Raw genomic sequence first — 26,526 nt, forward strand, 5'->3', positions numbered from 1 at the left:
TTACCGTGCTCTGCAAGGCCATAGGCAATTTGCCCACCAGCCACCTTGCCCCCAATCCCATCTAATTGTGACACATAGCACGCTCTTGCCCCAGAGCGACTACGGTTTGTCTCCTCTGCCCAGAATACTCCAACCCTAGATTCCATGTGGGCCAGCCCTTCACTAAGATGTCTCCTTCTCAGTGAGACTTTCCCTAATTACCACAGTTAAAATTGCTGACCCCCACTGCCGTTCTGGCATCCCTATTCCCCCTTCCTTGCCTGATTTTGTTCCATAGCATTTACCACAGGTTAACATACTATATTTTACTTGTTTGTCTTTCTCCTCCACCAGTATGTAAGGCACGTGGCAGGGGGGTGGTTGGTATACTGTGTCCAGTGCTGTATTCTCAGCATCTATAACAGTGGCTGACATATGCTTGATTCATTGGTAATTTGCTAAAAAGAGTTCAAGATATCATAGAACTGCCTGATTTTGTTGAAAATATAGGAAATTAGAATTCCATTTTGATTGTAATGCTCAGGTTGCTTAAATGGCCTAAAATAATTCCAGGGGTATTTTATTTCACCTTGGCTTATTTAGTTCCAGTTATTTACCGTAGTCTATCAAATGCCTTTTAGCGTAACTGTCTTGCATAATTTACCAGTCTCAAGAGAGTTCGTTAGATTGGTAAATGCTAAAAAGATTACCGAATTTTCCTGGAATCAGTTTGTCTCTCACAGCAGGATTATTCTGTCATTAGCCTGGGGATAATTGCTATCACTCTCAGCCACTTGGTTTCCATTATAAAACATGCAAGGCAAAGGTCATGTCTTACCAACATTGAAAATGTACTCTGTGGTTTTAGGTCAATTGAAATATTATTTCCATGCTGAAAATTAATGACTGAAAAATGTGTCATAAGATATGAAATGGGTTAAGCCTGCCCCAGGCATCTCTCAGGCGTTTGAGTCATTTACAGAGATGGCTGAGTCCCTGATCATAGAATGTTCTGGTGAATGTCATTTTCATTTCACAGAAACTCCAGGGTAGGAAGGAAAAAAGGAAGTTGTTTGCCTTCTTTCGGGACTGTTAGATGTCTTGTACCCATCATTTAAGTAAAGGTCACAATCCATCGGGGAAAAAAGATTGAAAACTTTTATGAATTGGGTCAACATGGCAGTCATAATTGCTGACTGAACTTAAGGTATATTTTGAATTCCTTTGAAAGTGTGCAGAAGTTGTTCAATATCAGTAGATTCTATCCAATGTTATGGTGAAAAAAAAAGATTATATAATTCTAAATTGCAAGAGATCTCATATTTTGTCAAAGACACATGTTATTAGTGGAATAAAGGTATAGTTAGAGAATTTTAACATCTGGTCCTTGAAGCAATTTGACAGGATTGAAGAATTATTATTATTCATTATTATTATTATTATTCTTTGTGAATTATAGCCAAAGGAGGATAGTAGGCAACATGAAGGTACCATGAAGACAGGCGTTATTTCCAAACTCCTCTCATATCATTTATAAGATTTGCAGTCCCATCTCACAAGTAATACTAATAAGGAAATATTGCTTATCTAACTAACAGTGGTAACAGTCACACCTGATTCTCTTTTTTTCCCCTTGAAGTAATGCATTCATAATGTGCTATTTTACTGCAGAGGATAAAATGTATTCAATTCAGAAATGATATATAGATTGCACAAATGGAAGGTAGTTTTCTCACAAGAAAGAGCCCATTACATATAGTAATATCTAAAGACCTAAATAAGAGCAACATCTGTAGATATCATTTCAGGTTGACAATGTAACACACAAGTTTCCCCTTTTCACTTCTTGGTGAAGTTTCACTGCGCATGTGTCCAGTTATATTATTGTTTTTCTGTGGGTAATGAGTGAAAAGTTGCTTTGTAAGTAATGAAAAACTGATAATTTCCATGTTACTTCTTAACTCTATGTTTCTAATTTCAGATCTCCTTCCCTTTCCAGAGGAAGTTAGGGATGCCATAGCTTTAAAATGCCTGTTTTAGCTGCAAAACTCAAATGTTCACTTTCTGTTAGAAAATCTAAAGCAGGTGGTACACACTTTCTCAATATTTGGAATTCTTTAAAGGCAGGTAAATTTGAAGTTCAGGTGTGGGTAGGTTAAGCTGAAGTCATAATCCTGGTAACATTTTCCCAAATAAAAAGAAAACCTTTCTTTTGAAATGCAATTGTTTGGGTAGTTGTAGTTCTCAACTGCATCCCTGCCATAATCATTACAGCCTCATGTTCATTAACTTGGCATAAATCCCAAAAATAATCTTTGTTTTGATTCTGATTTGGATTTTCAATAGAAAGTAAATGATGTGAAATGAAGAGGTAGCAGCTAAACCAGGAATTTAAGCCACGGCACTACTGATCTCAGAAGGAATCTGGTCTGGAAGGAGGAGACCTGAACATAAAGTGGAAGAGGCTCTTGCTGTTAAACTTTTAGGGGTTATCTTTTGACTTAGAAGCCCCTACTTTTTTCCGTTTGTCCCAACCGGGCAAACATTATTTTTAAAGTGATCATATCAAGCCTGAGAATGAGAGGCCTATGTTTCAGGTTTTTCTATGGTGGTTCTTTTTTTTTTTAATTTATTTAATTTATTTATTTTTGGCCGCGTTGGGTCTTCATTGCTGCGCGCGGGCTTTCTCTAGTTGCGTCGAGCGGGGGCTACTCTTCGTTGCGGTGCGCGGGCTTCTCATTGCGGTGGCTTCTCTTGTTGAGGAGCACGGGCTCTAGGCACGCGGGCTTCGGTAGTTGTGGCACGCGGGCTCTAGAGCGCAGGCTCAGTAGTTGTGGCGCAAGGGCTTAGTTGCTCCGTGGCACGTGGGATCTTCCCGGACCAGGGCTTGAACCCGTGTTCCTCACATTGGTGGGCGGACGCCTAACCACCGTGCCACCAGGGAAGCCCTCTATGGTGGTTCTTAATGCTCTTCTGCATGTCTCCCACTGGGCTGTGTACCTGAGCCAAGTGTCTGCTCCTCTTTACTAAGTGAGCTTCTAAGAAAGGGCATGGCAGAGTGCTAGGCACATAAGGAGGTGCTCAATTTTAGTGGCGCACACAGACATGGAATGATAACAACAGGATTATATGCACAGTGAAAATGCTCTGCTTGACCATGTCTTAGCTTGCTCTTGTGTGTCCATGTCTAGAGGACTAGGGACCTTAGTCAGAACCTGTTTGATACGGACCAGGCTCTTCAGGTCAGCATCCCTGGGTGGACATGGACGTTTGATGATACTTGCTAGAATGAATAGTAGTGAAACAACCGCAATAAGTGGATTTCAAAGCCTTAGCCAATTTCATCTCAAAAACATTTGCCTTTTTAATGAGTATTTTTCCACTGCCATTAAACATCCCCATGTGATGTTAATTGTATTGTATAGCATAGCCAATAAATTCATGTGACATGATGAAGTGTTGCAAATATGCTTTGATGGAGCCTAAAAAAAGAAAACAGATCTTTTGTGTCCTTTTCTCTTCTGTTGTCATTTGTCAGTAAAATGATAAAGAAGGAATTTTCTCTCCAATTTATTTTATCTTCAAAACTCACCTCTGGTAATATTCCCCTAATAAACATTATTTAGTGGGGTAAAGACATTATAAATCCTGTAAGGCCTTTATCAAAGGACTATTTATAATTATTTGCCAAAGGCAAGAAAGTAAAAGATCTGAAATTTAGCCATCCGCTCCTGAAAGGCACAACTACAAATCTCTGGTCCGGAATGGGGCATCTGCAGTTTCGCCTGCATGTTAATAAAACCAATGAGATCCTTTGTGCCTCTAGAACTTGGTCAACTCTTAGTCCTGTTTCCCAATGAACTGCCCTCAAAGTGGCTTTAAAGAAGTGACACATACTGAATAAAGCCCCAGGAAAATGGGAGAGGGGTCTGTTTGCAGGGTGAGGCCACTGAGCAGCTTCTTGGCAATTTTGACTTTGGCAATGATTCATCCTCAGAAAGGACACCCGCAGACCCTCAGACTTTCTGTGAATGCCTCTCGAGACTCTGTTTCAGGCATTTCCAGGCTCTGGATTATGATAGTCATTGTCTGACTCTGTATCTATTGCCTGACTGGGACTAGGAGCGTGGTGATGTATCGTCTGTCTCTCACAAGCTCAGGGAATAGTTGAAGGTAAGGATCTTGTGCTGAAGCAACATGAGAACTTAGTGCTTTGTCCATGTGACAGCTCATAAATTCCATATTCCCCAAGAGTAACACCCAGTAGAAATGTGAAAGGTATATTAAATTTAAATTTCAAAAGGAGACCCTCATGTACCCTTCTTTTAATAGGGGGTCTGGAATAGACTGTAGAGGTCCCATGTTTCATTCATCATATAATTCCATCGTTTTTAGTTTAATCATTTGATAGCACCTGATTATATAAAAGATGGTTCAGAAATTAAATGGTGAAAATATAGCATAAATTGCAGTATACAGCAGCAGTAGAAAGGGTTAACTAGGTCTACTGGGAGCATCATAAGCCACCAATGAAATCATTTTGAAGAAATAAATTGAACATAAGGAAAAGAAATAAAATATCAACTTTATGGCATATTTGCATGTTCCTAAATTAATTTTTATCTCTATATAGTAACATACCATTCATCTCTAGTTTGCTTGCTAATCTACTACCTAGATTCTAACCCAGTGGGGGAAAAAAGACAACTTAGAGCAGCCAAAAGTCCATGGACAGAAAACTCAGGCAATTAGTGATAATAAGAAAAAGTACCTGGCACACAGTAAAAATTCCATGAAAGGTAATGACCATCTTTTTATTAGTATTATCATTATTGATTGCTTATAGTTCTGTTTCAGATGCATTATCTCATTTACTATTTACCATAACTCAATGGAGTTGGTTTGGTTAGCACGCCCATTAAACTGTTAAAGACAACTGAGGCACAGGGGGATCCTGTAGCTATTCAAACTCTCATAGCCATTGAATAATGGAGCTGGGATTTGTCCAAAGTAGACTGGCTCCAGATATATTTTAATCATTTTATTTTATTGCCTCCTTAGGTACTCACTGATTGCATAAATATATTATAGTTGCAGTCATAACAAATTTGGCTATCTGGCTTTATAGCTTGCAGAAAATAAGTATGTCTGGGTCAGAAATGGGAGGTAAGACAGGCTTCCTGACTCTATCAAGAGATAATACTTAAAAACTTAGCAACTAATAACAAATATTATACTATAGAATTTTATTAAAGTTATCTTAAATAAAGGTAACAGCACACTAACTCTTTATTTAAAATGATGGTCTGGGGTTATCTTCTGAATGTTCTACTATATTCAATAAATCACACTTTAAATGGTTTGAAAGAAAGTAATCCAATCTAGAAATATTGATCCCCAAATTATTTTTTTAAAAAGGTGAGAGAAATCTACTTGGTAATTAGGAGGGAGAAGCTTTGATAATCATTTCTTGATGGTGCTAGATAATTGGGGTCTTACTGTTAAACAAGTAGTCATACTTTTCAGTATGTTTCAAAGATCCAGGATTTAGAAAGTATCCAGCTTAGCTAACTTTCCCTAAAACTTAAACTAATGGTTGAAGAGCCTTTTGCCTGTCAGTAGATTCTTGATCCACTGATATGTTGGATATCAAATCTCATTTGTTATGTCACCAAAGAAAGGTCTTCTCTTTGAACAAGTTGTCTAGCAATAGTCTAAACTGTCATGTTTAAGAATAGACAGATAGTAACATAATTCTAGTCCCTACATATAAATATTTTCTAGACAAACATGACAAGACCTGCAACTGTAATGTTAGCAGCCTGAAACCGAAAACTACAGTAATTCTTATTGCTTTTTTTTTTTACATCTGTTTTCCAATTAGCAAGTAACACTCTAGAAATTAATAATCATGTTTATTGAAACTATTTCAAATCTTGTCTCTTACATTGAACATAGATTTGAGCCTTATTTCAGCTTCATACATAGGCTGGAACACAATTTAGAAATTTAAAAAGTTAACTTTGTGCAAGCCGAATAACTCACTTGCATCAAGGTCATCTTGTGGCCCATGTTGGTGACTTGATTCTCCAGAATTTTGCAAGAAAAGCCTGTAGGAATCTTGTTTCTGAAACAATTAACATAGCAGTGGATGTGTTGACACCAGAATATCAATGTATCAGCTTTTTAAAAGACAAAACTCCACAGACCATCTATCTATCTATCTATCATCTATTTTATATTAGTTTTTTTAAAACGATTTATTTATTTATTTTATTTATTTTTGGCTGCGTCAGGTCTTAGTTGCAGCACCGGGATCTTCATTGAGGCATGCGGGATCTTCCGTTGCGGCATGCTGGCTTCTCTCTAGTTGTCACCTGCGGGTTTTCTCTTCTCTAGTTGTGACGTGCAGGCTCCAGGGTGCGTGGGCTCTGTAGTTTGCGGCACGTGGACTCTCTAGTTGAGGTGCGCAAGCTCTCTAGTTGTGGCGCGCAGGCTTAGTTGCCCCAAGTCAGGTGGGATCTTAGTTCCCTGACCAGGGATCAAACCTCCGTCCCCTGCATTGTAAGGTGGATTCTTTACCACTGGACCACCAGGGAAGTCCCGATTTTCTATTACTTTTCTTAAGTGATATCTTTATGCAAATAGCACTATAGTATAATTTCATTATCACCGAAATTTCCTTTGTAGTTCAGTAAAAATAGAGTAATCACTGCTAAAAATACATTTCCTCAATTTGTAATTGTTTACCTCATATTTTATATATTGTATATATTCACTGAGGTTTATGTTCCATCTATTTTTCTTACACCTGGCCAAATACCACAAGTTCTACAGAAATGATGAAACTCTGGGACTCCTTCAGCTTCCCACTTGGAAGGAGAGACCACCCTTCTCTGCAGTCCCACCCTCTGAATCCCCTGATTTCCTTCTAGCTCACTTCACTGGACACCTGCTCACAGGTGCTGAGACAGTACAAATTTCTAAGTTCAGTTCATCAATTTCCTGTTCTGAAGGGGAAGAAGAAAGGTTTTCTGTCCTCTATCTGCTGTTCCGTTATGTCGGCAAACTTACAAGAGGGCAAATCAGACTGAGAATCCAATCAGATACTGTCTGTTCTCTGAACATGAAAAATGAACATCCAACATCCAGATCATTAAACCTGGTAGAGAGAAGCAAGTCAAGGTGATGCTCTCATCACAAGTATAGCCTGTTCTATTGTCAAAAGACCTTGCAAAACCAGGTTAATCCTCCAAGGCCATGTGAATTTGGTTAGTCGCTAACTCCTGAGAGAAAATTTAATAACGTGGATGAGGAAAAGGAGGTCATAAAAAGAGAATTGAATATAGGGTGTAGACAAGATGTCAACTCCATCCCTGGAAAATCTGTGAGGAAAAGAAAGTCAAGTATGAAAAAAATATTCTCTGGCTGTTAAGTGGTATAAAGAATAACCATAATAGGTCTGAATGCCCTCCCCAATTTCCTTCATTTCACTCTTTCTATTATTTATTAATTATAAGAAAAGGAGAAAATAATTTAGTGCTATTCAAATAGATATATACAAATGTCAACATAGAACAATGCCGGATTTTGCATCCAGATGGCAATGACTTGATAACAAATAGGTAGTATTTGCTGAGACTTCATTCATTTGATAAACGCACCATCACTGTTACTGAACAACTTGACATGGCAAAAAAAATTTTTTTTAACATCTTTATTGGAGTATAATTGCTTTACAATGTTGTGTTAGTTTCCGCTGTATGACAGAGTGAATCAGCTATACATATACATATATCTCCATATCTCCTCCCTCTTGCATCTCCCTCCCACCCTCCCTATCCTACCCCACTAGGTGGTCACAAAGTACTGAGCTGATCTCCCTGTGCTATGGGGCTGCTTCCCACTAGCTATCTATTTTACATTTGGTAGTATGTATAAGTAATATGCAAAATTTTTGCTTAATTTTCTTCCTTTCCACTTAATATTTTCTCTACTAAGAAAAGGACATACAGGCTTCCCCCATTTTAAGAATGGATGGTATTCTCAAAGACCATTTGAGAATAATTGTTTGGAATTTGGAATATATTTCTCTGTGATACTTGTATACTTTGTAATAGATGTCTGTCACATACATATCAAATTAATACTAATAGCTCATCAAAACTTACATATGATCATTAGCCTTGGTATTAAGAGCTGTATAGACTTATATCTATTAACCTTACTTTAAAATACTGATGCCCAGTCCAAAATCCTAAGGTTTTATTAAGGTCTGTTTTTAACTCAACCTAGTTAATTCCGATATGAATCCTGGGTGAGAGAGCACCTCTGGTGTATTAGAGTCTATGGTGAAATGCATTAACAGTTCTATTTTGAACATCAAGTCATACCTTTCCCAGCTCCTGGGTCAGGGGTCTCCTGCTTACCAGTTGCTGAGAGCAAGACTCCCTTAAATGAAAACCTCTGTAGTATTTCCTGAAATAAGTGCTTCAGGAATCACGGATCAGAGGACAGGATTGGAGCACAAAAGAGGCAAAAGAGAAGCTGCGTGTACCAGGGCTTTCTGTCAAGTGTGTATTTCTTAGGACACTTGGAATCCCAGAATGATCAAGCTGCAAGTGAGCTTCATAGGCCCGTCTAGTGCAAACCCTTCATTTTACAGAAAGGGGCATCTGTTGCTCAGGCAGATCCTGGGCCAACTCCTGATCACCTCTTTTCCTATATTCCCAGAGGCCTGGGAGAGTGGCTTATAGTCTCATTTTCTTCTTGCCACACACTGCATTTTACTCCCTTTTCTTCCTTTGGCTCACTGTGACCATGACCACATCCCAAAGCCTCTTGTCTCTGAAGTTCGTGTAGAAGCCTTCAGAAATAAAGGGGAGCCATGAAAATCGGGGTACATAGCAAAGGTCCTGAGTCCAGAAGTAAAAGCTGACCCCCTAGTATTCATTTAAGTCTTTCCTAATCCTTCTGTTCCTAGTACAATCTTCTGACTGATCCCTTGATAAAGATCATAACTAAGACTAATTATGAGGTTTAATTAAGCTTAAAATTTCTCTTATTTCTTTCAATATTTTAACCCTCATATAAAAAATGACCTATAAGAAAAGGCAAAGAGCTCTTAGTTTGGGGGTAGAAAAGAGATTTTTATATTTGAGGAGAAAACTTGGGCTGTCTTTACCCATCCCTTCTTTAGAAATGTAGTCTATGGCAAACATTGTCCTCATGGAAATTGAATGAGAGTTCTGCTGTAATGGCTATTTACCATGGAGTGGCATGAGGCAACAAAATGAGGATGAGGGATTCTTTCCACAGGCAGAGTTGTTGGAACAGGGAAGGTAGAGTTATTTTTACCTACCTTCTATCCCCTTAAACTTCAACTTCCTGGCCTTTGGAAGTTATGCCGTGCCAGTCTGGACCACCCTCGTCCACAATCATAAGCAAAAGGCTCAGCATGAAAAATTTGAACATGGACTTGATATCTGATAATATTAATGGGTTATTTCTAATGTTTTCTTAGATGTGATAATATTGTGGCTATGTTTAAAAGGGAATCCTTACCTTTTAGCAATATATGCTGATACATTTACAGCATATTCTTGTAATATATTTACAATATTCTTGGAATATTCTCTATGTAAAAATAATTGAAATGAAATGTAGGATTTGTCTTTCATTTATAATATTAAAAATTAATTGTACAAACAAACAAAGAGACTCAGGATGAGATTCTGAGGTATGGGAAAGGGAGAAGGAGGAAATTAAATTGCGCTGAGATGAGAGAAAACTTTCTCAGACCACTAGCCCCTGATGGCTATCCATTTATATGAAGGAAATATCTATTCTGGCATAAATAAAGTTGGAGACTGCATGCTTCTTTTGGTTGAATACATACGTGCAAGTATCTGTATTCTCTGAAGCAAAAATAATAATCACTGAATAACTTAATCAATAACTTTCTATTTTGGGCCAGTGACTCTGTTAAGTAACAAACAACAAAAGGGAAAAAATCTTTAATTCCTTTTTGCCAGTTTTTTTCATGGCAATATATATTTACTTAGGCCATTATTTCAGAAAAAGAAAAGTTCATTTCAAACTACTATATGGAATCTATTTAAAAACTGAATAAATAAAAAATGCATGTTGGTCAATACATTTCAAGCTAACATTGGGAGCTTATCCTCACTCATCTTTTACAAATGCTGCTCTGATGTTTAGATTTTTAAAAAATTATCTTATGAGCATCAGTGTATTTTCATTTTGAGTCCTTTTAATTAACTGGAGCACACACACCCACAGGCCACATCATAGACAAGAAGGCATCAGTGCTTAGCTACAGGAGTCACATTCTTGACATAAATGTGTAATAAAATAACATATTGTTCAAACATTTTATAACTTGAATGTTTGCCTTTGTTTTTCAAATATCAGAATATTGTAAAAAACTGTGAAGATAGAATCAGATAGTAAAAAATATTACAGACCACAAGTCAAAATGCCAGTCCCTCATGCCTTAGTCTTTGTGACTTTGGCTAAGTCACTTACCATCTCTGGACTTAGTTTGTTCATTTTTAAAAATGTGAAGGTTGGATTAGATGAGCTCCCAAGGGTGTTGATCCAGATTTTGAACCATGTTAGTATCTTAATACTTTGAGATAAAGCATCTTTAAAGTTGTCTGATTCTCTACTATCTTGTTTAAAGGAAATTGAATTTCTGGGAATAAATGTAAATATGCTACAATGTGAAACATGCCCAAGGTTTCTAGTTCTAATTCTAGTGTTTAATTACTGAAATCAATCACTTATCAGCAACTGGTCTACCCAGTTGCAAAACAGAAGTAAAAATATTTGTTATCCCATCTTCACAGAGAATCGGGGAGGATCAGTTAAATGAAATAAATTTTAGAGTCCTTGGAAGAAAAGAAAGGTACTTCCTAAATGCAAAGTATTTGCATTACTATCATTCTTATTATGCATCAGATATGAGCAATGCAATTTTCCTGTGTATTCCTGTTGGCTTTATCTTCTCAAGGGAATGTATTTGAAAAATAAGTAGAACTATTTCATGGTTACAGTACTTAAAAAAAAAAGACTGTTTCTGAAAACCACAATTTTGGAAATACAGAAAGCAAACTAATGCTATCTCAAATTCCCTGAAGAAGAGATTACACTTTCTGGAGAAAACTGACATAATGAAATACTTTATATTCATTAAGTTACTTTCAAGCTTTTTATTTCTTCAAGTTTTTACCACTACTGTCAAAAGACTAGTGACTATACCTGTATGCTTTATGACCAAATAAATTAGAAATTGTCCCTTTTTGTTTAGAATTTTAGGAATAGGGTTTCTTATGTTTAAAGGTTTTGTTTGTTTTGTTTTGTTTTTAAAAACCCTTATAGTAATAGAGACTTTTTGTAAAGTGTTATTTGAAAAACATTATTTCAATAGGAAATAACTCCCTATACAAACCTTGAACAATAAAATGGTTCACAGTTTTCCAATGAAGTCAGAAGATTCTGCTTTTAAAGTTTAGTTTAACAATGAGACTTTTTAATAAAGCAATTAAATTAATAAGAGATGACTGGTGACTTGATTATAGATTTAATAAAGACTATCCATTTTTATTTTAGTGACTAAGTTTATTTAACTCCAAACATTTTAGAATCAGGGGAATAGGACATGTAGTAACTATTTTCACATACACAAAGTTACTGTAGCACAATGAGGTGATAGTACCAGTAGTTTAAGCCCAAATCACATCTGTGTTAAATATGCAAATAAGTATTATTGGTCCAGTTTTCAATTCTGCTTTCTCTATATATAGTTACTTGTCTGGCTGAATTAGTATTTACTCTTCAAGACCTACAAATTACTTAATGCACCAAGTTTTATTAAATCAAGAACTGTTATTACATAAAATCCTGTGTACCAAGTTAAGTGTTTATTCAGTAGATGGCCAGCATTAGAGCTTGCATGCATCACAGACCAGGTGTACAAATTTTGTGCTTAAGGCCGACTGTCGAAAAGTTCTTACCTCCTTTAACTATTTCTGTAAATATTTATTTATAGATATCAATGTTCTTTGATCACATAAAAAGTGGAAGGATTTCTAGGAGTTTATATGAACATTTAAGTAAGCTTGGACTCTGACTTTATCTATACAACTCATACTTATTTACTTAAATGTATGTTGATACTTTTACAAAGGCCTACATATTGAATTCAGGACTTGGAAATACAAAGTCACTGACAGAGCCAGGACCACGAGTCATGAGCTTTTGTTTGTATGCTAGGATACGCTCTCGCATTATTTTTAAGTCCAGAGTAGACATTGATTGTCTGATTGAATCTCATCTTACAGAATAAAAAACTTAGTCATAGATGAGAGTTCATGTGTGTTTACTGAAACATTTTATAGATTTCCCCAAGAACTGATAAAACTAAATTCAACTAAATTCCAGGAAATAAAAAATATACCCAAGAGCAGATGAGCACAGGCAAAGCAGTGGTGACTGATCTGCACGTGGGTTAAAAGATGCTAAGACTTTGATTTTCCTTGGAGACCCTTAGAGTAGACTTCTGAAACTGATTTGGATTATAGATTTTGCTAAAGTAAATAGGGCATATTAGCCTTTTGTTTCATTGGCTTTTAATTACTGGCTTTTGTATCCCATCTGGAACGTCCCTTTGGATTCTTGGACCTTACTTTATTTTATTTTATTTTTTTTTCCACACACACACACTGTATTTTATTTTTACAAGAGATAGATAGACTGACACCAAGCATTGTACATGGATGACCACAACAAAAGCAACAATGATTGCAATTACCAAACATGAAACACACTTATACTATGTCATAACATTGACATTCAGTCCAGTAATCCTCCACTGTAACAGCTCCTTTACTTTGCAGTGAAAATTGATTTGTATATTCTTTTCCTCTGAGTCCTTGTGGGATTTTTTTTTTTTTAATTCAGACAGAAAGTCACAAAAATTATACTCATCCTCATCAGTTCACTCAGTCCCATGTAATTAATTTCTTTTTTTTCATCTTGACTTGGACCTTACTTTAAAACTGCACATACTATTGTTTGCTTTGTAAAATAATGCTAAGCCATTTCTGCTATTGTAATATCAAGGTGAAGATAAAATTTTAAGTTTCAGACATTTTTGTACTGGGTCATATTTGGTTTTCAGTATTAAGGAGAGACGTTTGCTTCTTAATAATTGTGATCAGTCATAAGGAATAGAACCCAATTGTGTTATTTTGAAATGATGACAGAATTGATTCATGGATATCTGGCAACAACAAAAAAGAAACAATTATGGTGAATAATAAAGGACATCTGAGTCTTACTCTTTGGTTTTGTGGAAGCTGGTGATATTGGAAGAGATGGAAAAATGAAAACTGATGGTTATTATCTATTTCTGAAAGGAAGTGAATATAATACTGGATAGATATGTAGTTTTAGAAAAAGAGAGGTTAAGATTATTCCAGTATTATTTTTCTGTTTCTAGACTTTGCATGTATGTCTTGATCTCATCATCATTACACCTGCAGCTTTACATTTTCATTGCTTTTAGAGCCTCCTTTGGTGTATAAGCAGAAATGAAAAGAGGAGGTGAAAATGTAGGCAACTTTGTTTCTTTCTAGCAGCTCTTGAAAGTTCCATATTTCACTATTTAAAGAGTACCCTGTACAAATTAGTGACTGTGGATTCTAATCACCAAAGCCCCAGGTGAATCTTATGGTCAGGTATGTTTGAGAAATGATATATTATCTCTCTACTTCACCCAACACACTTATTCTCTTGTTATATAGTTATTTGCATGTTGTTAACCTATTTTGAGGGTTTATAAGCTCTTTGAAGTTATACAGACAGAGTATGTCAGTATCTGCACTTTTCTGGAAAGAGAATCCATAGCTTTCACCCTATACTAAAAAAAAAAAAAAAAAAGAATACAGTTGACCCTTGAACAACATGGGTTTGAACTGTGCAGATCCACTCATCTGCAGATTTTTTTTCAGTAGTAAATACTACATGATCCAGTTGGTTAAATGGGCAGATATGGAACTATGGATACAGAAAAATTGTGGATATGGAGGACCCACTATAAATTATACATGAATTTTTGACTGTAGGAGGGTCGGCGCCCCAACCCTTGCATTGTTCAAGGGTAACTGTAAATAATAGTATTCTCTTAAAAAATCTGTATCTCAAACTAAGTTAGGAACATTAGAAAATACACTTCATACTCCTTGCTAGATTTTAAGGAACCAAACATCAGGAATTGAATGCCTTACTGATATATATTTCCCTTAGCACTTGGGAACTGTCCCTCTCATAAACACTTTTGCACAGATGGATTTTAGAGTTGCATAAATCTGGGCCTAATTCCTTGGACCTGGTACCCCACAGTAGTAAGTAAGCTAGGAACTTGTGTTCCATGGTTACCTCCTTCAGGCAAGAGAAGTTTTATAGAACAAGAGCCATTTACTTAACCAATTTATTTTGTCTCCTTCCCCACTCAAAATTATCAACTCTAAAGAATGTAGAACATAACGGATAGATTCAAATTATTTTCAAATAATTCCTGAGTAAAAAGAAAGAATGAAAACATCCCTCCAAGTTACGAGCTAGAGGGGTGAGATACCTCCAGAAGCTAAATCATCTATAGTTTGGCTTTTTTTACAAAGGTCTCTTCGGGTGGTGATTTCCATGTTAAAAAACAAAGCTATTTATTCAAAAATGAAAAGTGCACAGAGTCTCTGTGATGAAGGGACTCCCTAAAGAGTAATCTCAATGAGGAAAAAAACAGACATGAAGTTCTAAGCAACAACATTTCCTTGGTTGGAAAAGAGAAACTGCTCTGGTAGCGTTCTTACATTCTTTGGCTTCCCCAAGAATCACAACCTGAGGCAAATGAGAACAAAATGGACGATCAAGAGCACAATTACCCAAAGGTCTCTTTAAAAGGTGCACAATTACCCAAAGGTCTCTTTAAAAGGTATCTCACCAACCACTCCATAAAAATCACCCAACTAGGAAGTATTTTTAAAATTCACCTAGAAATAATAGCAAAGTAATTAGTAAAGTTTTGCGTTCTGCATCTGTCTTTTTTTTTTAATCAATGTTGCTTTTTTTTTTTTTTTTTTAAGCTGTGTTAGCCATTACAGAGCTATCGTTCATTCCTATGGGTCTAGGACAACAGGGGCAGGAGTCAAGGCCAAGTTATGAGTCCCCAATACTTTTGCCATGAACGCATCACACTCCAGACTCGTTGGACAGCTACTGATTTCCTTGGATCATTTTAATCCAACCCAAAATTCTTCTATGGCTCTGGAACCTCCTGAGGCTTTCAGAGGGGTTAGAACCATGGTTCTCAACCCTTAACTGTGCATCAGAATCACCCAAGGAGCTGTAAAAGTGTATAGATATGTGATACTACTTCCAGAGATTGCTGATCGACTTGATCTGTGGTGGGATGCAGATTAAGTGGTTTCTGAAAGATGCTCAGGAAGTTCTGATGTGCAACAAATAGCTGAAGATGACTTGTTTAGACATTTCCAGACTAATTTTACAGAACCCAAATATAAGGATTTGGGGGGGAGGTGCATCTTCAAGAGCTATAAGTAATAACACCATACTTTAAATATATAAAATGGTGTCAGAGTAGTCTGAAAGAGTTTACCCTCTTCAATCTGAGATTTCTAAATCCAGCAAGCACATAAGATATTATTCAAAAACAATCTCATTAATAATTTGACTGCCGGAAATTCTTGAACACCTACATACTATCATGGGGGGGGAGGGTCTGATCCCAGCAGGTGTCCTTTTTAAACACCTGTTGGAGTGAACTCTGCCACTGTCCCTTTAAATGGGATGGAGTTTTGATTTTCCAAAAGCTGGGAGCCAGTTGGAATGCTAGAAATGCACATTTGTTGCTTACGTTGCATTGTAGTAAACCATCTCCTGAAGTGCTATGTTGATCTCTTGATTGTGTAGTTAATGAGAGAAATCTATAGATACCATTCAGAATGACTAGCAGTCTTGTTTATAGCGATTAACTCGAGGGAGTTGATTTCCCATAATCAGCTAATAACGAGACACACTGTTTACCATCTTGTGAGTCTTTCAAGAATTGATGTGTTAAAAACCAGAATTGTCACTGTAAATTGGAGAGTGTTGAAAGCTCACCTAGAAAACTGTTTTACATTTTTCCCAAGTGGAGAGTCTGAATTTGTGTTTGATTATAATGAAATAGCTAAAATGTTACACAGCTTAAGGCCCAACATGCCTGTGAATGATTCTATCCAAAAGCTGACATAAACAAACTGTGTTAGTATCACTATTTCAAGCATGTTCATCATGTCTATCTATAGCATACTACTGAATCAGGTACCGCCTGGCTGAAGGTCATGGGTTACACATAGCTCTTCAAATACTTTATTTCTGAGACAGCTGAATTACTCCCTGACCTGACTTTAGTGAGTGGGAGGATGGTCATCTTTATGCCTTACTGCCCTTTCTAAAAATAGTAGGGGCTTTAACAAGGAGATATTTTAAGCAGCTCATATTCACTTGTCTCATCAGGGGAAGCTTATTTTGGCCACTTGCATGTGTCCAGTTTGCATGTGCGTAGAGTTAAACTTTTGGAGGCTAGTCTGTGCTCCTCCACACCACTCATCTAAGAAACTGGCAAGCATAAAGACACTGGAATTACTAGCCGAGAGTCAGTGGGTAAACACAAATGAAGGGAAGACACTTTTTAGGAATGTGAATATGCTTCCGAAATCATCCATTTCAGACATTTTCACATCAGTCCTCAGCTTTGCGGATCTGTTTTCATAAAACCTGGCCGTGATTTCACTCCAGAGACCTCAATGATCTTGCCGCTTTTAATAAACATTAATAGGAGCCACTGCCAGCCTGTGGATAAGGGAAACTAATGAGAAACTGCCATCCAAAATCTGAACAGCAAAAACAAAACCAAGCAAAACCAAGAAATCCAAAACAAAACCAAAAAAGAACAACTCAAACAATCTGTGCTCACAAGAAGACGCATAGAAAAACACCGAGATGTAACTTTGATTTGATGACTGGATTTATCAGTCACATGACTGACATGCAGTGGGTACTTTGTATTTTTCTACTCTGAAATACAAGTGCAAATCTATGTTATTCTGCACAACTGGGACCAAAAAATTATGAGTGTGAGAAAACGCAGACTCTAAAAGCAAGATGGAATTTAAGCAGGTAAACCCTGTTTCACGGTCATGTCATTCCGGTACAGTTGTACGTGGTACTCGTGTTTCCACCTCTAAGAAATTTCCATTTTTTCGCATCAAAAACTCCAGATATGAAGCTGAAGCTGCTTTCTTCGCCAACCTGAAGCTGTCTGATTTCAACATCATTGACACCCTTGGAGTTGGAGGTTTCGGACGAGTAGAGCTGGTAGGTGATTGCTCTTTAAATGCTTTTGAGAGTCCTGTCTTCCTTTTTAATTTTTTCTCCTAGATTAAGATTTCTCTTTTCTTCTCTTTCTAATCATTAATTACTATTGTTCCTAAATTGGTACCAAATACTCTCATTTCAGCACAACAGAGTTTGCAACAAAGTGAACTATGTTATGTAATCAGTAAATGAAAAATAAAATAAACACCAACTTTCTTTTTAGAAAACCTCTGCATATTAAATGAAAGGTAAACACATTTACTTAATGAAGAGTCATAAAGCACTTATTACCCGCTGATTTTCTGTGATCTTTATTTACTTCCTTAGGTCTGAGCAGTGCTCACTAACTTAATTTTGCACTCTATCTATAATCACAATAACTAAAATGTAAATTTAAATATATATAAAGGGAGATGAGGTATATTTACATGTATTCTATATCTATGTATATAACATATAATTCTCACCACTGCTTTAAAAATTAAGTGAATGGTGTTGTAGTTATTCTGTAATTCTGTAGTTACAAGCACCTATTTAGATTATAGTACATATATATACACACATATATATAACTATTAGATAATATGGTATGAATATTTTATATAATTTATTTCACACACATGTTTATTTGTGTGTATACACACACAGCTACGTGAAGATGAAGAAGACATTTTGGCACAAGTTCATACATTAAACACATGGCATCAATATGGTGTAAACCAAATGAAAGCATGTTCTATTGTGCCTTTGTTTAAAATATAAATTTAAAAACTGACATATTGCAACAAAAATTAGAAAAAAATGTATTCTTGTGACTGAGTTGCTGCATTCCAGACTGTGTGGATAAAAACCATATTTGAGAATGTAGATTAATGTCCACCTCTCCTGAATATGGAGGAGTCCCTGATATCAGACACCAGTACAGTACGTTAGGAACTCCCTGAGACTGTGTACAGTTCAGTAAATAGTTACTGTTGCCATCAGGCAGTAGGAGAAATCCCCTTCCATAAAAGTAGATTGACCTAGCACTATTTTTGTATTTGTCCATTTGTGCTGTAGTTGGGATTTTTGACTTTGATGGGCAGAATGATGTTATTTACTTAAATATTAGACAAGAAGGGTTTAGAGCCGTAAAGTGTTTCACTGAATTTGTGTTATGCTTCCCTTAACACTGGCTGGAGATACTATAGTAATACTACTGCTGACTTGATTCCTGACTTCATTGTGTGCCTCTGGGGATCTAAGTATTGAATGTTTTCAATTACAGGAGTAAGAATCAAGTAAGGGCTTAGAAAAACCTCTTGCTTTTCTGAATCCTGCCAATTAATGCAGTCTTAGATTTATTTTTCAAGAACATTGATTTTGTGATGAAATATAACTTCACATAGTTAATGAAGATTTAATGACAGTGTTATACATGAACAGCTTTGCACTGGGAGTGTTGGGACACAGAAACAGCACAGAGTGTAGAGCTCCTAGCCATGAAGGATTTATTGTCTGCTATGTTTATTTACATAGTTGTATGTGTCTAAACCCCTCTCTCTATGAAGCAGTATAAAGGACAGAATTCCCTAGAGATTAATTTTATGGCTGTTACAGTTTCTTAAAATTATTTTTTTAAGGACTGTGGACAATAAAATTGCTGTTTTAGTTGACCGAAAAAATCAACATTATAACTTTGTGGTCTCCTAAAGAGGTCTGATAACTTCAAATTGGGAACCTTTAAGTTACCAGTGAGATATTTTATGAAATATAGGAATTTACTTAGGATTTTTGAAATACTGGAAATCACTTAAAGGCACTGAAACCACTTCAAGATGCATAATCAAATGCCAAGCTGATAGTGGAAAACTTCTAGAAAATTCCCTCAGAAATGTGAGGAGGCACAAACAACCACAAAATTAAGGAAGGTTCAAAGTGGGCATATTAAAGGTAATGCAGTTTAAAAAGACAAAATATGTATGTGTTTGTAGGCATGTGTGTGTTTGAGTACATACATGTTTATATATAATCTTCATCCCAGGAGTGATAATCAAAGGCAGTTCAGCAATTTTCTTCTCATGGATGTGATATTTTACACGTCTACACAAATGTTTTTAGACTAATGGAAATCATAGCCTCAAGGATTAACTTAGGTTGGAGCTGTAGCCTGGTTTGAAAAACTTTAGATGTATTTCTGAATGATAAACCCATAATGGGTTATAAAGTATAACTAGTACATCATGGGTAGAGGTGCATGTCTTTAACCTCTGAAGTGACATCATCTTGCGTGATCTTGCACTTCCCAAACACACTAGGGGATTATCCTAATACCCAATTTGTCTTCACTGTTCGATGTGGACTACCCATTTAAGTGATCACTATTATTACCCCAGAATCCATTGCCCCCAGTTCTTGCCACTTACTAACTTCCCAATAAGATTAATTACTGGGTATGAAAAATATTCTTTTCTGTGATGGTTCATTTTTACATATATTCAGTGATGCCAGAATTGGGAGTTTGGCTTCAACACTTTGACTGTAATTACACATACTGTTGTCATAGCAGACAGCAAATCTCCATGAGGATAGTGGTGACTGCCCAGGAGGTAGCAGTGTCCTGTTAGAGTAGGACTCACACCCTTCAGAGGTAGGAGGAGGGTCTAGGCAGAGACCAGTTCTGTTGTGATTACGAAAGTTTTCCTTTCACTCCCCTCTACAAATGGTGCATGCGAGATAATTTTATCAGTACTATAGAGTGCTATCTTTATGCCATATAACCTTCACATGAACTCATTTATGTATGTTTTACATATACACAGTACCGAACATGTTAATACCAAGTATATAATACTTATACGTTGACCTACCAATTCTTTGTTCAGTAGCAATGTTGATCAGGTAAATGACATTATAAAAATTACCACAGTTACACTTTAATTTTATAATTCTATTTTTAAAAATTTTCCCAGGTGTTGATTATAAGATGATAAACTACTGAATTGGGTATGAAGAATTAAGAAATTTGAATTTGTGAACCCCATTTCCTGTTAGAACTAAGTTAGGAGTGTAGTTTTATTATCATTTGATATACAAATCATGTTCATGTTATTTGCTTAATGTAATACCATTCAAACACTTCTTAGCATTTCTTAATTTTTATCATTTATGTCAACTTAGATGAATTTAGATGCAGGGGTATTTTTCAGGCAGAAGAATTGCTAAAATAATTTATTGCCAACTTTTAGAGATGAGAACATAATTTTGGAACATAATAGAAACTTAAATATTTGTTCAATGATGAGACCAGAAGCTTGAAGTGAAGGTCTCATAGGAATGGGAGTTCTGTTCTTAAGTTATTCAGTCTATTTCATAAATACTTTTAGCATAAATGATTTCAACTAGTTTAATATCAGACATGTCTTGTTCACACCCATTACCTTTGGGAAGTCATTTATACTGCTTTCCTTTCTGTGATCTGGTATATACCGTATTTTCTGCACATATTTTTATTTTGAAGAACCGCTTTCTAACTTATTCAGTGCTACCTGTTTACAGAATATTTTCCAGAAGACCACACTCCGTTTATAATAGCACCTTCAGCTAAAGAACTCAGCTTTTTTTAAATATATGATTTACTCATTAAAGCTATGAACAATGCTGTAAGACAGCTAGGTAATTCTCTTAATTTACAAGACGTGACTATAAAATAAGGAGATGGATTTTACAAATCACAAGTGAAAATTAGTCCCATTGCTTTATGGTCACATTCCGAATTTACTCTCCTTTGCTCTTGTCAGAGAGGTGCTTGCTTTTCAGAGTAGATTGGTACAAGTCAAACTTTTTAATCTAGCAATGCTATGGAGTGGTTGCTTTAAATAATAAATATGTAATCTATTTATTCAGCAATTCAATGCCTCATATACCAGAGCACCATACTTGGATAAAATATAGGAAGAATGATATGGAAAACATAATCTCTGTCTTCTTGGATTATATTCTTTCTACACAATTTATTATGTATTTATGTAGTGAGCTCTCTGCTGGGATATACACAGTTTAACAGAAAATAGCCACTGCCTCTAGGGACTCACAGTCTACTAGGAGGGACAATCATGCAAACTAATAAATAAACCCATAATCAGAGTATGAGCAGCACATGCTCAGTGCATGGCGGAGCAAGACTTCTTAGAGGAGGGGTAGCATTTCTAAGACAGAGGGATCGACATTAAGGCGTTGCCATAAATAACCTCAAGCCTTATGGTGTGCTCTCGTAAAATGAAACTACTGCAGGATAGTTTGTTAATAAACTGATAATAATGTTTATTAATAAACTGGTATTACTTTCTTACTAAAATAATCGAGCTTTTCATTTGAACCCAGCTTTACAATCTTTAAATGGCTCTCATATCCAGTATATAATTTTGCCTTTAGAGCTATCTCAGGAGGCGTAAGCCACATTTCACAGGAAAGAAGTCATGAATAATGTGTATAAGTGACCTAAGATCACACGGTCACTGAAAGAGCTGTTGTTATTGCCCAGAACTACTGATTTTTAAACTAGACTTTTTCTTTTTTTTTATCATTCTGACTACTAAAAATATTTAGATTCTTATCACCACCAATAACAGCCACCACTATCAAATCAGACAAGTGTCACTTTATTATCATAGGTACACCTTTGTTTTTTAAAAAAATGTCTTCTAGAATTCAAGAACCTGTCTTAGACATAAATATGGAATAGATGCCATGATTATCTGCTATTCACCTCTTCTTCTATCGAACCTTCAGAGACTCTTATTTCTGTTTTCTCTTTTGCGGCTCTTAGTTGAGTGTTAAAATATCTGTGGAGGAAAAAATAAAGATCAGACAGTATCACGTGGTAGCTAAAAGCGAGAGCTCTGGAATCAGACTGTCTGGATTGAGATCTTACCAGCTGTGTGTGATTAGTCATTTACTTAAACCTCCTGAGCCTCAGTTTCCTCATCTCTAAAAGGAGGATAATAATAGGCTGTGTGCCTCACGCATTGCAAAGATTAAATGAGTTAAAGTCCCAAAATAGTGCCTCACGTATCATAGGTCAGTAAGTGTTGGCAGTGTTGTTATTATTATTAAAATATTCTAATGATAACTATCAATCATTTTCAGCTCTACCCATAGAAAAGGACGGGAATGAAATATTTTACTATTTTTTCTCCCATTGTTAGGCCAAGTGCTGAGAATACAAGCATTTCTCCAATACATGAGCGAGTCTAAGGTGTTCAAATGACCTTCAGTGATAGCTTCTATTAAATTCCCCCAAACCACTAAAGCTCCTTACTTTCTGATCTGTCATGAGTAGAGATGGGAAACAATTTTCAGTCTTCCTCACACTAAACCTTTGTGTACCTGAAGTAGTCTGCTCTTATTTATCCATTTCTCTTATTTATCCATTTCTCTTCTAAATTGTAAAGCCCCACCTCTTTACCTCTCAACAGGAAATCGTTTTTGGTGCAAACTGCTAAATCATATCCAGTTTCTCCACAATCTTCTTACACCATGGCACCCTGATTGGGCATAATAAAGGTCTGGCTCTTGCCAAATGGAGGACAAAGGTCATTTCTCCTGTGCCACAATCCCATGATCGGATTGCCCAGGAGGGGGCAATGTGGTAGCCAGTTGTAAGAATTCTGCCACACTCACAATCACATTTGTGTAGCAGGGTCTGTGTGCTGTACATATGGGCATCCATACCACTCTCATGGCATTTTTGCCAGCTGCTTGGTCACTGTGTGTCACATGCAAGTGACGTGGAAGGCTATGCAAACCACCTAAAAAAAAAAGGGACTAAGTAAGAGATGATTAAGCAAGAAATTAGGTAGGTGATAAACCTATTGCTCAGTCACAGAGTTTTGTTTCGTCATTATGAAAGGGGAAAGCCAAAGGGAAACCCCAGGTGAGACGAAAACACTTCAAGAGCTTCTTACTGCCAAGCCACATGACAGTGAAATAGAATAGCTGTGGGATCGCTGGACAGCACTGCCATTTGTGCCCACTGTGATTTATGCTGCAGAGGATGCCTGGGAAACCCTGCCATCCTAAGGCCTTGTGTCCTCTGTAACCAAGGTGAATAAGGACTCTGTGCTGGTTGAAAACTCAAAATTGCCTCATTTTAACATAGCCTTTTCTCTAGAAATACCCTACTTGGATTATTATTAAATATGTCATCCTCATTTATATTTATTCTTCAAAAGAATGAAAACTGACACAAATTAGTAATTGTGATAGTGTTGATTTCTGAGAAAATAAGTTTTTCAGATAGCTAATAAAAATCCAATTTGATAAATGCTAATTGAACATAATAGGTGCAGTCACAATACAGGCATTCCTCAGAGATATTGCGGGTTCAATTCCAGACCACTGCGATAAAGCAAGTATCACAATAAAGCAAGTCACAGCAATTTTTTGGTTTCACAATGCATATGACAGTTATGTATACACTATACTATAGTCTATAAAGCATGCAAGAGCATTATGTCTAAAAAAACAATGTACATACCTTAATCAAAAAATACTTTATTGCTATAAAATGCTATCATCTGAGTCTTCAGTGAGTAGTAACATCAAAGATCACTGATCACAGATTATTATAGCAAATATAATAATAATGAAAAAGTTTGAAATACTGTGAGAATTACTAAAATGTGACACAGAGACACGATGTGAGCAAATGCTGTTGGAAAAATGATATCGACAGACTTCCTCGACTCAGGGTTGCCACAAACCTTCAATTTGTTAAAGATGCAGTATCTGCAAAGTGTGATAAAAAAAAATGAAGCGCAATAAAATGAAGTATGCCTGTATACTGCAACTTCTAAAACATCTAACCACAAGATAGTTTCTAAGCAGAAATCACAGGTAATAAAATTTATCTCTGCTTTGACATATACAAATAAGGTAAAATATGCATGAATTCATCTTGTTACTAAAATTTTATTCTCTTTAGTACATTGATAGCTCTAATACAATTTAGACTAAATGAATGACAACAAATAGAACAGTCACACTCTTATACATCTTTTGAAATTATAAGAATTTTATACACTAGCCATCTATTGAACATTTTTCTTTAAAAGTGTTTGAAATTAGTGTTCTATAGTAGTGTAAAATATTAGCATTTCCTCCTCTAAACCTTCATGTTTTTCTAGAAAGATCAATCCACAGTTGGCCCTCAATATTCACAGGTTCCCCTTCCATGAATTCATCCAACCTCAGATTGAAAATATTTGATAAGGTCTCAAAAAACAAAACTTGAATTTGACACACACCAGAAACAATTTACATAGCATTTACATTGTATTTACAACTATTTATATATTACCTACGCTGTATTTATACCTATTTACATAGCATTTTCATTGTGTTAGTTATTATAAGCAATCTAAGGATGATTTAAAGTATACAGGAGGGTGTATTTAGGTTATATGCAAATATTATACCATTTTTTATGAGGGACTTGAGCATCTAAGGATTTTGGTATCCACAGGGAAGACTGGAGTCAATCCCTCAAGGATACTAAGGGACAACTGTAAATCTAGAAGGCACTGGACATGTCTTTCCATGGCTTAAGATAAGTTTTGGATGAACTGTTTTATCACCACTTAACAGTTTGGTCACTCACCTTTTTGTTTTCTGTGACATAAATTTGATTTTTTTTTAATCCAGTGAATTTATGGTCACGTCACATTCAGTAAAAGTTCATCTATTAAAAAAATTCCTAAATACTTTTTGTGGGATATAGCAATATCATGTGTGATTCGTGCCCTCAAAGAACATCTTGCCTTCTCCTAAGTAAGAAGATAAGATCAATACATATGAAAAATAGCAAATGAAATCCTTTAGTATTGCATTAAATTCTAAATCATGAAGAAGGGTTCTCAGCATTTCAAAAAGAGAGCATTTGGAGCTGATGATCTAGCGAGGCCCTGAGAAGACACAGAACTTGAGCCAGGGCTTAGAGAATAGGTTGGGATTTAAACGAACAGATGTGAAAAGGCCATTTGGGGGAAAGGCCATTCCAGGAAAAGGTTACAACACAGAAGGCCACGTGTTTTCACAGGACACCAAAGCAGGTGGCCTGACTAGAGGTTGTGTGAGGGAGCAGTGAGAAATACTAGATAACCAACTGATAGGGTATAAACTGTATTATATTCTTAAAGGATATTTATTTTACTTTTTTTTTATAAAGGAATTCCTTTATTTTTATTTATTTATGTATTTATTTATTTACTTTTGGCTGTGTTGGGTCTTCGTTTCTGTGCGAGGGCTTTCTCTAGTTGCGGCAAGCGGGGGCCACTCTTCATCGCGGTGCATGGGCCTCTCACTGTCGCGGCCTCTCTTGTTGCGGAGCACAGGCTCCAGACGCGCAGGCTCAGTAGTTGTGGCTCACGGGCCCAGCTGCTCCGCGGCATGTGGGATCTTCCCAGACCAGGGCTCGAACCCGTGTCCCCTGCAATGGCAGGCAGACTCTCAACCACTGCACCACCAGGGAAGCCCCTGTATTATATTCTTAAAGGAGATTAGACTTTAAGGCATTGGGCATTTTGGGGCATTAGGTCAAGTGAAAAACACAAATAAACACAAACTCAGCTCTCAACTTCCACCCATGAAATAAAAGAATACACTATAAGGTGACTAGATGGGCTATATTTGGGTGGCAGTGCTCCCAAAAATAAATGTCATAATTTCTCTTCTGAATAAGGTAGTTTACTTTGTGCCAAGATGTATTCCTCGTCCCTGAAAATTTTATGTAAACACTTTCAAAGAGAGATCCCTTCCCTGAAAGAGAAAAACAGTCTCCTTGTGTATGTTAGTAATGTTGAAAATAGCCATGTCCTCTTAAATAAAATGAAATGATTTATCTTGCTTTCTAGAAATAAATATAAAAAAGATGATTCTGAATGTTTCACTGTAGCTCATCAGCTGTATACATTTAATTTATTGCTAATTCATATTCTGTCCTTCATATTAACACCCCCCATTGTGCTGACATATACCATATATTAGGCTAAACACTGGGCTAAGAAATCAGGAGATTTTGTGGGCCAGATGGCTTGGTACTTAGCC

At 36.3% G+C, this 26,526-nt stretch overlaps 1 protein-coding gene across 3 annotated transcripts in view; it reads left to right on the plus strand.

Annotated features, from left to right (window-relative positions):
• Positions 1-26,526, plus strand: part of PRKG1 (protein kinase cGMP-dependent 1) — a 1,261,642-nt gene that overhangs the window by 1,196,155 nt on the left and 38,961 nt on the right. For 2 of the 3 annotated variants that reach the window (XM_057531141.1, XM_007182835.3), the window contains exon 10: positions 17,346-17,442. In XM_057531141.1, coding sequence (XP_057387124.1) covers positions 17,346-17,442 — 97 coding nt within the window. Of the gene's footprint in view, positions 1-17,154; positions 17,245-17,345; positions 17,443-26,526 lie in introns of those variants that run through there. The other variant, XM_057531142.1, reaches the window with a different exon arrangement.

The sequence above is a fragment of the Balaenoptera acutorostrata genome, chromosome 16 (genome assembly GCF_949987535.1).
Source record: "Balaenoptera acutorostrata chromosome 16, mBalAcu1.1, whole genome shotgun sequence".
Taxonomy (NCBI): domain Eukaryota; kingdom Metazoa; phylum Chordata; class Mammalia; order Artiodactyla; family Balaenopteridae; genus Balaenoptera; species Balaenoptera acutorostrata.